Below are 15,239 nucleotides of genomic sequence, written 5' to 3' on the forward strand. Positions count from 1 at the left end.
CTTGTTTCCTTGCCTTTCTCCGCTTACTCCAAAATTTGCTCTATACCATTCCTTAAAAGGGTCAGAAACAGAGTTGAAAGTTGAGCAATGAAATCCAACATGGTTATCTAGAAGATAAAAGTAAAAAAATAATGTCATAGGTGCAATTTGGTGGGTAAAAAGCATCTTTTTTCCTTCTTAAAACTTCAAAATATATAGTCCATTGTTGTGGTGGGGGTGGAGATGGAAAATTCCGAAAGCAATGAGATAAAGGAATAATTGCCCCAAAGAGTTCCAAGCTGCTTAAGAGGCCAACTAGCATAATAACAGTACAGGCTTCAAATCTGACAAACTCAGGTTCTGATCATGACTTGGCCACTTAAAATCTGCATCACTTTCGGTGAGTCATACCACTCTGAGCCAGACTTCCTGCAATAAGACAATACCTTACCCTTTACAAGGAATAAATTATATATACACTTAGTATTTGGCACAATTATTAGCACCTACTTAATTTTTAAATAAATGGCAGGCATATGATTACAAGGAAGAAAAGAAGGCTATAATATTATTGCTACCTACCAGGCAGGAGTAACCCATGCTTAACCAATGCTAAAGATAATGAGTATCCCGAGGGCAGAAACACATTCTCCCTAGAGCTCTATGAACTCCCCTTACTGGTGCTCTTCCCTCTACACCAAGGATGTTTCTACGTAACCACCGGCTCAGGACGACCTAAACAATTCACTCCCAAGAAGTGATCTTTTTATTAAAATGAAGCTTTCCTTCAGCCAGTTTTTTGACTTTTCTCAGTATAAACACCTAAAACTTGGATTTCCTCTTATCTTTGTAGTTGGGATTTTGTGACCTCCACTGGGATAAGAAACTGATGTTTTCTATATGGCTGAGTAACTATGCAGACTAGACAAATCCAACCATTGTGTTTGTGCCCGCTTCTACTGCAAACGCAAGAACACAGCTCTTCCTTTACTGTTCTCAGAAGATACACAAGCAATTTGAACTCAAATTAAGAAACACTGACAAGGATAAAAGACTAACGAAAGTACTGTTTTATTTAAGCATTTAAATTTTGTTTACAAAAAAGATACATGGTTTAGTGAAAAGAATAGATTGAAATCTAAATGACAACATTCTGGCTCAGCCTCCAGGGCTGATTATCTACATAATCTTTTTCTTTTTTTGAGGAAGATTAGCCCTGAGCTACCATCCGTGCCCATCTTCCTCTACTTTATATGTGGGACGCCTGCCACAGCATGGCTTGCCAAGCTGTGCAAAGGTCTGCACCTAGGATCCGAACCAGTGAACCCCAGGCCGCTGAAGTGGAATGTGCAGACTTAACCCCTGTGCCACCAGGCTGGCCCCCTACACAATCTTGAAAAAGTCATTATGTTCCCTGGTCCTCAAACTCTTCATATGTAATAAGAGAATTAAAGTTTATTATCTTATCAAAATTTATGAGTATATACATATGCATATAGAAAATATGAAAGGAATGTACATATACATGGGTATATGTTAAGTATGTAAGTACAGTGGCCCTATGTGTCTGTGGGTTTTGCATCCGCAGATTCAGCCAACCGTGGGGAAACTGTTTTCATTGCACTACACCATTTTATACAAAGGACTGGAGCAACTGCGGATTTTAGCACCCCAAGAGTTCCTGGAACCAATCCCCCACCAATACAGAGGGATGACTAGAGTCTATACGTGCATTAGCAGATCCACATTCACACCTATATATGCATCTTTAGCTTCTTATGAGAAAGTAGATTACAAACAGAGGCTGGAATCGGTGATAGGTAAGATGGTCCAATCCTATGCCGACATCATGTGTTTCTAACATTTAAAATGCCCATATCCTCCATCTGAGGCAACTGAGCAGTGGGAACTTGTCAGCAATGCAAATTCTCAGGCCCTACCCCAGACTTACCAAATCAGGGACTGTGGGGGAGAGGCCCAGCCAACTGTGTTGCAACCTGCCCTCCAGGTGAGACTAAAGTGCACTAAAATGTGACAACCACTGCAATCAGACGTTCTCAGGGAGTAACTACCAGCCAGTCATAGGCAGAAGTGGAGAGCCAGTAACTAGAGGAGAAAAAGCCTGATATTCTACAGAGAACTCGGGTAGAGGCAGTAGGGACCGAGTTTGGGCAGACACAGCATGGGCGAGCACAGGGAGTGTTACTTATGGTAGGAGGGAAGCGGTGTGACTGTGAGAATGCAGAGCAGAAGAAGCCCAAGCAGCAATCATAAAGCAGTTCATTTGTTCTCATGCAGTCACATCTGCTATGTGCTAAGAGCTGCTGGCTTTAGAATCGTTTTCCTGCAGTGGATCCCAAGAAAGATCATTATCCTCTCTTCTCAGCCACAGCTACCTCTGACTGCCCCAGTCATTACTGTGCAAACCTGAGATGGGGAGAGTAAAGGCTCAGGCTGATCCGGCATGTTTTCTCCAGACCCTTTTCAACAACCCAAGATTCTCCTGATTGCAGTTTTAGTTTTCCCCTTCTTGGCAGCTAAGGAATGTGTGTATGTTTAGTGAAAGGACAAAAATTCTTAGTGTTTTATGGGCTAGAGGTGAACTTGGCCAGAGAAAGTTGCAGGGGTGAGAATGAGCCGATGAAAACGACAAGGCAAGAACTCAGCATGGACACTCTTCAGGAGGCTTATGGATGCCACGTTGTCATCCAGGACATTGCCCTGAGAGGGGAATCCTCGGCTCTGTAACTTCCTGGCCAGTGTGAGTGCCACCAGCCGGCTATAACCTTTCCTGCGATGCTCTGGCAGGGTATAGCCATGGCACATGGTGGCAAACTGGTCTGTGAGAGACCAAGAGACTGGGTCTCCCTTGTCATCACGGACACACACACTGGGGAAGCAGGAGATGAGGTTGGCGATGTATTGGAGACACTGTTCATTGCCACCCCGCGACCAAGTCCGGTTGAGTAGATCAGCATCAGCAACACTCAGGTAGGTTAGTCGTGGGGAAGACCCCATTCTAGAAGAAAATGCCATGAGAAGAAATATGAACTTGGGATCGTGCGACTACAAACAAGTACTTCTCTTTTATGCTAATTCAAACTGAGAAACCATCGCAGGGATAGTGCCTAGCCAATACCTAAGCATTTTCAATGTTAGAATCCATCACTCCCACTTATAAACATCTTTCAGGGTTTCACTTCTGATAGTACAAAATACTCATTATGCCATATTTAAGTCTTCTCTTCTAAGTTCATGCCCATTTGTTATTGTCTTCAGTATAGATCAAGGCAAGTATTTCATTTTCCTGTAAAACAATTCTAAGACTTGCTTTTAAGTCCCGAGTCTGTTGACACCCTTTCTGAATCCTTGAAGAAGTCTAGATCCTTGGGCCCTAATCTTCTCCTTGGTTAAAACAAAAAAAAAGTTTTAAGATAGAACTTCTATCTTTATGCATCCATGCCCAGAAAAGAAATACAAATTGCTTAACGTTCCAGGCACATGGAGAGACTCAAGAAATGCTAGTTCTTCCAGATCTGCCCTGAAAAGGTCTGCAAAAAGGTCTAAAAGCCCATGGTGTTAAGACAAAGATAGGAATTGGTACAATTTCTAAGAATTGAGATGGATTACTTAGTTGAAAGCCTATGGGGCTGGTTGTGCTTCAAAATTTGCTTTCACTCTTAAAGTTATCGATATTGTGAGACCATCCCCAGCGACTGTTAAGAGACTGGTAAGGTCATTCTTGCTTTGATCTTCTTTATGAAGTACCAGTTTGTGTTTTCTTTTTATTAGTGGTTCGGCAGTTTTAGCTCACATTCCAGGCATATTATGGGCTCTGGCACTGAATCAATCATCTAACCACTAAGCTGGGGGAAAGATAAATAAATACAAGCAATAACTGGCTTAATAGCATTTTTAACTTAATTTTTGAAAATGAAATTTAGAGGCTGGCCCTGCAGCCTAGCGATACAGTTCAGCACGCTCCACTTCCACCACCAGGGTTCAGTTCCTGGGTGTGGATTCACACCACTCAGCAGCGGCCAAGCCGAGGCATCGACTCGTATATAAATAGAGGAAGATTGGCACAGATGTTAGCTCTGGGCAAATCTTCCTCAGCAAAAAAACAAAAAAAAGAAAGAAAAAAAAGAAAATGAACTTTAAAACATGGGCAAAGAAGCCTCAGGCAAAAATGTCACTGCAAATAAAAACATTGCCAAGGCAAACGTTCTGGAGTAGTTATATTGGAGACTATGACCTTGTATCTGAAAGCCAAATATAAAATAAAATAGAGTGTACAAATTTGGCTAATCACTTAGGTTTTAAAGACATATTGTCTAACTTCCTACACAGAAGAGATCCATTCACATCAAAACCTGGTTTTTAAAGGACTGTCTGGGGATAGAGGACAATTTTAAATAACATCTCAGGGATATGACAGTGAGACCATGGGAAATTCAAACTCTAATGGACAAACAGCCTGGTTTCTTCAACATTAAGTAATATAAGAAATAAAATAGATGAAAGGGGAATCTATCAGTCAAAAGAAACTTAAAAGAGCTAGTAATCATATAATATACACAGCCATATAATATATATTATAATGTATGAACTTTATTTAGATAACCAGTAAATGACAGAGCAGGGACTCCACAGTAAGCAGAAAAGAAGAATGCAGAAACAAACTAACAAATGTTTTGGAGGATTGGATTCTGGAATCAGACTTCTTGGGACTACTTCCCACCTTTACACTTTACTCCTGTGTTTTACTTCAACTCGGGTCCAAAAGAGAAGAATAATAGTGCCACCTTACAGGTTGTGGAAAGGATTCAAGGGGTCATATATTTAAAACATTTACTGCCTGGCACGTGAGAGCTCAACATAAGTCAGTCACATGCCTTCCTCTCTGAAACAACAGCAAACAGTAACAACAACCTTGGACTCAGACAATAGAGCTCATTAAGAATTTTGAGGGAGGAAGATACCAAGGAATTATTTCTCCATGCATACTGCGAAAATGCAGGACAGTGAGTTCATTTATTACTAGGGACAAAGACCCCGATTTGATTTTGCAGGAAATTATGAACAGTCAAGTACAGCAGAAAGGAATAAATGCACACTTAGACTCAATGGCCTAAACCCGAGACGCCTAAGTTACTGCTATTTGTACTTCCGTAGAGTAAGTCCTATCCCAAAGCAGAAACTCGGTTCACCTACAGGGAACTGGTGTCCGGCGGAGCTGAAACAGGCGGGAGGTGCACGGCCTTGAAGGAACTGAGCTTTACATCCAACCGCTTTGACTCGGCCACAGCCTTGGAAACACCATGTAACTCACTCTGCAGCCCTGTATGTGGAAACACATAACGAAAAAGGGGGGCATTTTATTTGAAAACTCAAAAATGAAATTTGTTGCAGTATTTTTATCATCAATACCACCCCGTATTATCCTGACCGCTATGTATTTATACATGAATTATTACAGCTACTCTCTGTCTGATTTTCAAACTTTGGGTGGGATTTTCAACCTCCCCTCACGTTGTCCACCGTGATCATGATCGTCCATGGAAATTTCTGATGTGAATATCCCTTGGTAGTTTGGAATTTCTTGTGGGAATTTTGATTTTTCTGACTCCTCAGACTATTCTTAAGGGAAGGGACATTTTATAAGCTCTAAAAGTCTACAATCTACCATGCAGCTAGAAGTGTAAGAGAGCTTAGATTTATTTGGCACAGCATTCTGACTTTAAAGACCCTCTGCCAGCCTCTTGCCTAAACGCACAGTACAGAAATATCAAGGTATAAATTTCATGTTGGTGAGATTTATCCTGAACTTAACTCAGCCACTCCCACCCATTTATCATAGCTATACTATATTTATATTACCCATAAATCTTTTTTCAGTACTTGTATACAAAGCACTGTAATGGGCACTGCTTCACACAGGGACATAAGAAGAGTCTGGTCTCTGTTTTGATAGAGCTGATGGCATGGGAGGTTAGCTTCTCTTTACTTAGAGCTGACTTGCTCTGCTTCTCCTAATCCCCATCTGCCCTATCCTTTCCGGTCTGGGTCCTGATGGATTGACTCCTCTAGAAATGGACTTTCCCACTTCCTTCCATATCTAATGGCTTGTTTCCTCCTCCCAGTAAGTCACTTGCTCTTGAAAAATACGTGAGTGGGAAGCCGTGTTGAACATAGTCAGATATCTGAGCTTTGGCTCCTTCCTCAGGGAGTTAAGTCTAAGAAAAGATAAGCAGGTCTTCAAGTTAATGCTATTAAAATTATAGATGCCGTGGCTAGCATCCCATATTATAACACTGAATTACATGTAAGTAATTAAAAAAACTATCTATGAGACATAGTTAGTGCTAACCAAGGGCTTTTGGAATTGTTCATGATTTGTGGATGTTATGGAAACAGCACTTTTTTAGGTGCTCTGATTAAGATTAGTAAAAATAATGGTGACTTCTTAGAAGCTATTCAGTATTCCAAGGAGATTACAGTTGTACAAGCTTACAGTCAGGAGACCCCTTCAGAAGCCATGGCTAATGCCTGCACTGACTTACGTGCTAAATGAGGAGCCCTTACCACTCCAGCTGTATTAGGTGCTACTCATTCACATCTGTCCCCATCAAACCTTCAGGAAGGATGATTGGGTCAATTTAGTTGACTATAACTGACTCACGACTATCAGCTCAGCCTTCCGAAAAAAAAAAAATATATTGACAATTACAGGCATATTCACTCCGTTTTTTTTTTGAGGAAGATTAGCCCTGAGCTAGCATCTGCCACCAATCCCCCTCTTTTTGCTGAGGAAGACTGGCTTTGAGCTAACATCCATGCTCATCCTCCTCTACTTTATATTTGAGACGCCGACCACAGCGTGGCATGCCAAGCGGTGCCAGGTCTGCACCTGGGATCCGAACTGATGAACCCCGAGCTGCCGAAGTGGAATGTGTACACTTAACCACTGCGCCACAGGGCCAGCCCCGGATGTTTGCTCCTTAATGATGCACTCAGGTGATTTGAGATAGTAGGCCCACAGCACCGAAATCCATCCAATTACTGTGATGATTTTTCACATCAAGGAAGAGATACACTCATTTCCACACTAAAGTAATATTGGTGGGAAAATTTTTCTACATTTGCTAAGTGAGTGGTAGGAGCATGTCTCACTTCTGACTGGCATAACTGGGGTAAATCAGCATAAATGGGGTAAATCTTAAAGGTGAGAGAGAGTTTAGAATTTCCTCCATAAGTTCTTTTTGAATATTTGCAAATGGATTTTATACAACATCCCAAGTCTTTAGGTTATGAATATGCATCAGTCATTGATTGGAGGTTGACAGAAGCTTCCCCTTGTGAGAGAGGTTCAGCTGTTTGTGGCTGAAAAAAAGTAACCAGACTTTATATTTCTAACAGGGGGATCCCTACCTTCCCGTAAATGATCAGAGAACTCATTTTGCTGGAACAGTTATTAACAGTAACTTCATTGCCTGTTCAACCCCCAATCATTATGAAAAGTTGAAAGAGTAAATGATACACTGAAGCTGAAACTGGCCATCCAAACTATTAGAAATCTTAATCTGCTTCTGTCTTGGCAAAAGTCCTTCCACTAGTATCAATGGCCACGCAGTTATCTCCTTGGAGCTCACATATACTCTTTCCCGAAAAATCCTTTCAGGAAATCCTATGCAGATCAGTTGATTATCTCTTTCCAGAATCATTTACTTCAGAAATAAGGAAAGGCTTACCTATTGGCTTAGACTTAGAGTTATTCTAAAAGGTTGTGATTGAAAAAGGTTAATAGTAATAAGGAAAAATATGCTGTGATACTCACTGATATCCATATCATGGTAACAGTGGGAAAAAACATGTCACTTAAAAGAAGCCCCACTTAAATGGCCCCTGCATACCCCAAAGGCCAAGCCTCATTAGGAGTAAAAAATGTGTTTTTACAAAACTATAACACCTAAATTGTAAATATATAAATGTATGTGTGTGTATATATATGTATAGTTGCGCATATGTGTATATATACCATACATGTGAAACATGTCCTATCTATCTGATATGTATGACAAAAAGGAGAAAAAAAAAAGACTGCTTAGTGCCTTGCACCTGACCTCACCTTGTATTTGAAAAACTTGTTCCCAGTTGATAACATCACATTCTTCCAACAGCCGTTGGTAAGCCCTAACATCCTTGTAGAACACAGCATAGGCATTAGTGTAATGGTCCAGGTTATCTGTCTCAGCCTAGGACAGAAGACATAATCATGAAAATATAAACATGTCCTCTAGGTAACTCAGATGCTAGCTAGATTAGACCCTGTTAGCTGTGCATGGCTAAATAATTTCCATTACCAAAATTAGCCACCTACAAACGATGGCTAAGTGGGAACGTGGCTGATAAACTGTAGTGAAGGAGAAGACAAATTTGGGGGCTTTTGCTTGATTATTTCTTCTGGTATTCGGGAGGTTTTAAGACATTCATTTCACATTTTTCTAGGATTTGGTTTATACAAATAAAAAGGGTATAACTCAATGAATCCATCTGCAAGAATCAAGTAGAACTCTCGGAACTTTCTTAACATGGTCAGGGCAGCACATCTTTGAACACTTGAGCCTCTCTTTGATCTCAGGGGTAGAATGGGGCAGATAATTGTCTTTGTCAGTCTTCTTCTATATTTACCCACATGACCAAAGACATCCATCACAAGGAATCACCAACCCAGTGGAATAACTAGTATGTACAAGTCTGTATGCTTCCTGCCTCTAGAGACTATGAAACACCAAAGAAACACTTCCATCGAACACACGCAGATTAGACATTTTCCATATGTCTGATAGTCCAAAGCCAGTCAAATTAGAAACGAACAGTGAAATATGCAGCTTGTTAAGTGCAGGTATATGGCAATGATGGTTATAATATCTCCTTAACCTATCTTTTCTTTCCAGTGGATGCCAACTCTTACTTTTTTGCCTTTCAAAAGTGTACCTCTTTCTGCCGCCGGGTGATAACAGCTTTGAAGTCTGGCCATGAATCCAACACCACTTCCTTTTGGAAGGGATTCCCACGATTTATGTTCATCACTGCTCCGTAAACCTGAGCCAGAACCCAGAGAGACAAGCCAATCTACTAACTGTTTCAGTTGCAGATGACCCTTTTCACTTCTTTTTCTACTCTAAAATTGTGGCCATGAGAGGAGAAATTATGAATATATACACACATGTAATAACATCCACACAAACTTCTCTCTTGTTATTTCATCAGTACACATGAAAACTGGTAAAAAGTCTATGAGGGCCTATGAAAAATCTCCCTAAACCTAGATTTTACAGTTCAACGGTGAGAGATACTAAATCAACAGGCTTACTAGATGGGTGCTTGGCACATGGGTCAGCAACAAATACTTCCTGAATGAATCAGAATCTTATGTATGGATTTAGGGCTCATACATCTTTTAAAAGTCCCATAATAATTTTTGTGCTCAGCTGCTGTTGAAGTTTATTATATTATCTGAAAATACCCTGTGAAGTACAAGTGTTCCTTCAACCCTGAATTACAATTAAACATCACTTAAGGGTAAAACAACTCCCTACCAAAAACAAAAAGCCCAAAACATCCCCCTGCATTTCAGATTTGATGGAGCAAGGCTCTGTCAATATTCCCTGAGGATCGTACCTACGTCTCATTCATTATTGTATCCATGGAGTCTGACATAGCTGATCAAATGCCTGTTGACTAAACATTACTGAAGTAATATTAGAATTCTGCTCTGTGGGCTTTCACATTTTTTCCTCTACTAAGAATCAAAGGTGTCTGTCCTGGGGCCAGCCTGTGGCCAAGTGGTTATGTTCCTGCGCTCTGCTTCGGTGGCCCAGGGTTTCACAGGTTTGGATCCTGGGCACAGACATGGCACAGCTCATCAGGTCACGCTGAGGCAGTGTCCCACATAGCACAACCAGTGGCACTCACAAGTAGAATCTACAACTATGTACTGGGGGGCTGTGAGGAGAAGAATGAAAAAAAAAAGGACATTGGCAACAGTTGTTACCTTGGGTGCCAATCTTTAAAAAAAAAAAAAAAAAGTCTGTCCTACAAAACAACTTTCATATGTATGTGTGTACTTACAGAGAAGAGAAAGCTATGGTGGTAATGAGGACAGCTGAGATATAGGTCGGTATTCGTGGCAGCATTTTCATAAGAGCCAAAAACTGGAAACAATCTAAATGTCCATCAACGGTGGAAAAAATAAATTGTGGCATATGCATATTCCTACTATGGATTACAAAACAACAACATAATGTTGAGCAAAAGAAGCTAGATACAAAAAAGTTACTTATCATTTGATCCAACTTATATTAAATTCAAAAACAGGCAACACTAAATTATGGCTTAAGAAGCCAGGATAGTGAATCCTTTGGGGAGAAGGGAAAGGTAGTGACGGAAGGGCACATTGCGGGGGAGAAGGAGCGGCATCTGAAATAATGTTCTTAACTGGAGTGGAGGTTACACAAATATTGCTCTGAAAATTCATTGAGCTACATAATTATGTTATGTGCACTTTCTAGTATGTGTTATACTTCAATGAAAAAAATTAAATTACAGGGGCATTGGGACCTATAGTTTTCTTTTTTTATCACTATCAATTCAAATCACTCGCCTCAATGCCTAGAACACTATCCAACTCTTCTGTCTTACCTCACTCCAATTTTCTCATAATGTATTTTTCCAAATTTAATCTGGCTGATACTATTGTGTAACATGGATCACACTTAGCGAAAATCCAAGAACTAAAGTAACCTGGAAGTGTCATGCTTGTTTCTGTTAATCATTAAATTCGGGGGCTGCTAATCTTACATACACAGAATACATTTATTAAAATGGTTTACATGAGGAAACCATATATCTTTATTCAAGAATGGAGCTTAAATATGATTGGAATGTTCAGAAGGTTAAAAGGAAAAATCTCTTTTCAATATTCAAACTCTGAAAGAAATAAAAAACATAACTTGTTTGTAAAAGATTTGGAACCATCTGAAAGATTTGGCATTGGTTGAAAACAAACAAACCCTTCCAATAGCTCTTATTAATTAATTAATTAATTAATTCAAAGAGTGAATGTTGAGAGGAGATAGGAAGTGGCTAGGGGGAGTAAAGATGCTGGAAAAATGAGCACTTAGAGCTTGTAAAGGAATTTGCGAGGATGTTTAATCACTTAACCACTAAGGTGAGATTATAAAATACATAGCTATAAATTCCAAAAAATGAAAGAGGGTGGACAACAATACTATCTTTTTATTTTCTAAAGGACTTAGTGTAACTGAAAGGCTGTTTTGAAAGTACGGTCAAAGATCCAAAGCCAGACATTACATAACAATGCAATCATTGAAGTAGGTTAAAGAGTTCCAGGCATAAAAGCCTCAGTGTATGGAAAATGAGAAATTGGGAGTATCAAGTTAAGCAGCTATTAAAGAGAAGATTAAACAAGGAAGGCATCGGTTTGTACCTACATGTTTCCTTTCGTTAACTCTGACTTCAGATGGTGTTATGAGAGGCAAACATTTCGAAAGAACACTCAATTTGGAATCTGATTACCTGAATTTAAATCTGAACCCTAGCACCTAGAGATGGGGAAGTGGCTTAGTAATATCATCTATAAAATTATAATATAAATATCTGCCTATTCAGAGGTATTAACACTACTGAAGGGTTAGTATTACGGAGGTATTAATATTAGTTTTTATGATGCTCAAATGAGACAGTGTGAAAGATATTTTCAAAAATTATACTTACTATTCAGATCAAGTCAAGTAATCTGAATTCAGAAGTCTTTAAAAATAAGATCTGAACAGGTAGGGAATTAGTAACTATTATATAAAGCTTCCGTTTACCAATCAACAACAGTTTACTGAGTAATTATTATGAGCAAAGCCCCATGCCAAGCACTGTGGGAAGACTGAAAAAACTTCAACATCTATACCTGGGCATCTGGGAGCTAAACTGATGTGGGAAAAGCAATAGATATGAAATCAAAACAACCGAGATTTCAGTTCTGCTTCTTTACTTGCCATGTTATCTTCTTTAAGCTTCAATTTATTCATTTATAACATGGGTTAATAAACATGTTACGAAGTTGTTGGAAGAACAAAAAATTGCAATTCTATGTATGCTAGTGTACTATCCAAGTATAATATTTATAATCTAGGGGCCAATCATAATGTTGATGATTATAGCATCTTTTATGACCCTGTGAAGGTCACCGAAACCTTTTTAGTTCTCTCTGGCAAAAGAGTAAGCCAAACATTGTCACAGCAAAGTAGCCTACCATCTTATTCCACTTATTCGCCTCCGTGTCAGCATTCAAAACAGGAACATTTGGATCAGTGTCCATTTGGTTCTTTTTCAGCCATATGATCCCAAATTATCACTCAGATTTTCCCTACCACATATAGTTAAGCATGATCAATAGGCGAGATGACTAGATTTTAATCAACTCAGTGCTAGAGGACATTCTCTAGATTATCTTCATTCAAATTTTACTGTGAATAAGGATTATCCAGGGTGTTGGAAAAATTACAGGTCCCTGGTCTGTCTTTAGAAATTATGATTCATTATCTCTCTTCTCGGTTATTAGCATGCCACTCACATTTTAAAATCACTGTTTGTAGAGGTTTTTCTTTGCTCAAGAAACTCCGCCCTCAAAGACAATTCCATTACATTTTGCATTTTTTCTCCAAGTGCTTAAAATATTTCTAATCTTACATTTATTAGTAATCTTTGATTAATGTCATCTTCCACAGTAGCTCTGAGTTATCAGCATGCTCTCATGGACTTTTAGAAGACTCCACAAGTACAGGCTTGATGACTAACAAAGCCATTGAAAAAACTTCAAAAGTAAAGATCTTTAAATAAACAGAAAAAAACTTTATAATAACCCCTAAACTTCAGTTCCATTGTGTACCTAGACCATGTTCTTACCAGCAGTGCCACCCAATCTCTACTCTTCTGCCACTTAAAAAATTTTAGAAATCAAATTTAGCTTAGAAATACTCTAGTCCAGCATTACTTAAATTTTCCTAGGAGTCGTCTAGAGCTACTGGCAAAAAATATAAGTTTCTAGGGGCCGGCCTGGTGGCATAGTGGTTAAGTTCGCACACTCCACTTTGGCAGCCTGGGGTTGGCAGATTTGGATCCTGGGTGCAGATCTACACATCACTCATCAAGCCATGCTGTGGTGGCATTCCACATGCAAGATGGAGGAAGTTGGCACAGATGTCAGCTCAGGGACAATCTTCCTCAAGCAAAAAGAGAAGCTTGGCAACAGATGTTAGCTCAGGGCCAGTCTTCCTCACCAAAAAAATAAAAATAAACTAATTAAAAAAAATAACCTTCTGGCCCATATGCACAATCCATTGAATCAGTCTCTAGCAGGAGGGGACTGGGAAGCTGTATGTTTAACAAGTGATCACAAAGAACTTTATTATCAGAAAAATGTTGGAAACAGCCACAAGTCTGACAGTATTTCACAGATTAATAAAATTAAAAACAAACAAAACTCTTAAATTTATAATACCTTGAGTGATTCAGGAAAGTGACTCTTCAACATTTTTTCCAGTATCAGTAACTTGGTAGAACAGCTTAGCACCAACATCTTCTCCAGAGCTCTAGCAATTCCACACCTAATCAAAAACTTGAAGGTATACGTTTAATTTTTGCCTGTTAACATTTGACTCTACCTTGGGATATCCTTGAAGACCTGTTTCCCCTGGGTGTAATTCTGGATGCCATTGCTTCCTCTGAAGACGGAAGGAGGAGGAAGATAGGGAGGCACTGGGCTAGGTAAATCAGAGGACACATGGAAATGGAGAGTGTTGCTGACCTAACCCTGAAAAGCTGTGAGTTTCTATGCTGGGTTAATCTTCCTATTATACACATTCATTGTACCCTAAACTCTTCCTTCAGGACACAAGAACAGTTGTAATTTCATATTTCTTTGTGTTTTCTTTGATTTAAGTCTGTCTCAAGTAGCCTGTGAGCTGCATGAAGGAAGGGCCCACATGGGCTTTGCACTCCACAGCATCCCCAGCACCCGCCACAGGGCCTGGCGCATAGTCACGGGCATCTAAGTAGTTGTTGAATGGTGATATGATGTTCGGAGTAAGAGTCTTAGGGTTAAGCAGAGAAACTTCTCAAGGACTTGAGTGGGTCAGGTGTCAGGTGGTTAAGAGGAGCAACTTGGAGAGAAAAAGATTGAAGATGAAGAAGCAGATGTAAGCAAAGGCTGAGGCTCATTTTAGGCAGATGAAATTAAGGAACGAAAACCAGCCTAAATGTACTGTACGTAACTTCATTCCTTCTAATGCAATTATATTTTCTACATTTGGGGGCTCCATCGCTCCTGCTTTCTGTTCCCAAGAAAACTTTTTTCCTCAACATTTCAATCAGGTCTTGAATGAATTAAAGAAAAAAATATTTTTTCTATTCAATATAGTAGAGCTTATCCACTCACTCTTAGCAGCCAGGCGCTAGGACGCAAAGATAACTCAGCTGACACAAGAACCTGATGCTTCTAGGATTGAGGTGGGTCGTTCCTTTACAACACAATTTCCAGACAGAGAAAACTACTTGATTTCCTTATGTGACATCTCTGTGTGGCTATAAGATACTCAGAGTGGCATAGTGGTTAAGTTTATGTGCTCCATTTCGGTGGCCCAGGGTTCACAGGTTCAGCTCCCATGTGCAGACCTAGCACCACTTGTCAAGCCATGCTGTGGCAGCATCCCACATAAAATAGAGGAAGAATGGCACAGATGTTAGCTCAGCAACAATTTTCCTCAAGCCAAAAGAGGAAGATTGGCAACAGAAGTTAGCTCAGGGCCAATCTTCCTCACCAAAAAGAAAAAGAAAGAAAGAAAGAAAAAGAAACATCTACTCTAAAACTCTATCATACCATTTATGTGAGTTTAAGAAGCATGTTCCCTACAATCAAGCCCTGTGGGCTCCAGTTCACTGAGTGGTACACCTGATGTGTCTGTATTCTCTGCAGGAGTCAGAAGAGATACTAAGGGCCAAGTAGCACCTGAAAATCAGGCTTCTGGACCCCGGTACTCATACTCTGAGACAATATTAGGAACTGTGAACAGATCAAGTTTCCAGAGTTCAGGTTGAGCAAAGGAAGGAGAAGTGTAGTGATCATCTCTTCACCCTGTATCTGCTTGACTTTTCACTCACTTCATCTCTAAACAAAACTTTAA

General features: G+C 39.7%; 1 protein-coding gene across 1 annotated transcript; it reads right to left on the reverse strand.

The window, feature by feature from the left end:
* Positions 1-2,427: 2,427 nt before the first annotated feature.
* Positions 2,428-13,780, reverse strand: GLYATL3 (glycine-N-acyltransferase like 3). Its single transcript, XM_014834645.3, has 5 exons — positions 13,559-13,780; positions 8,977-9,084; positions 8,108-8,234; positions 5,194-5,320; positions 2,428-2,998 (listed from the first exon to the last, which is right to left on the reverse strand). Exons 1-5 carry the CDS (start codon positions 13,634-13,636, stop codon positions 2,572-2,574), a joined length of 867 nt encoding a protein of 288 aa, XP_014690131.1. The 5' UTR covers positions 13,637-13,780; the 3' UTR covers positions 2,428-2,571.
* Positions 13,781-15,239: the final 1,459 nt, after the last annotated feature.

The sequence above is a fragment of the Equus asinus genome, chromosome 8 (assembly GCF_041296235.1).
Source record: "Equus asinus isolate D_3611 breed Donkey chromosome 8, EquAss-T2T_v2, whole genome shotgun sequence".
In the NCBI taxonomy this organism is placed as follows: Eukaryota; Metazoa; Chordata; class Mammalia; order Perissodactyla; family Equidae; genus Equus; species Equus asinus.

Bases quoted from the DNA above. Each gene is read 5' to 3' on its own strand.
- GLYATL3 (XM_014834645.3), bottom strand. From the start codon at position 13,636: ATGTTGGTGCTAAGCTGTTCTACCAAGTTACTGATACTGGAAAAAATG. The intron at 5,321-8,107 runs GTGAGGTCAGGT...TTCCACATACAG, and splicing joins ACAAGTTTTTCAAATACAAG to GGCTGCAGAGTGAGTTACAT. The intron at 2,999-5,193 runs GTAGGTGAACCG...ATTTTCTTCTAG, and splicing joins CCGCCGGACACCAGTTCCCT to AATGGGGTCTTCCCCACGAC.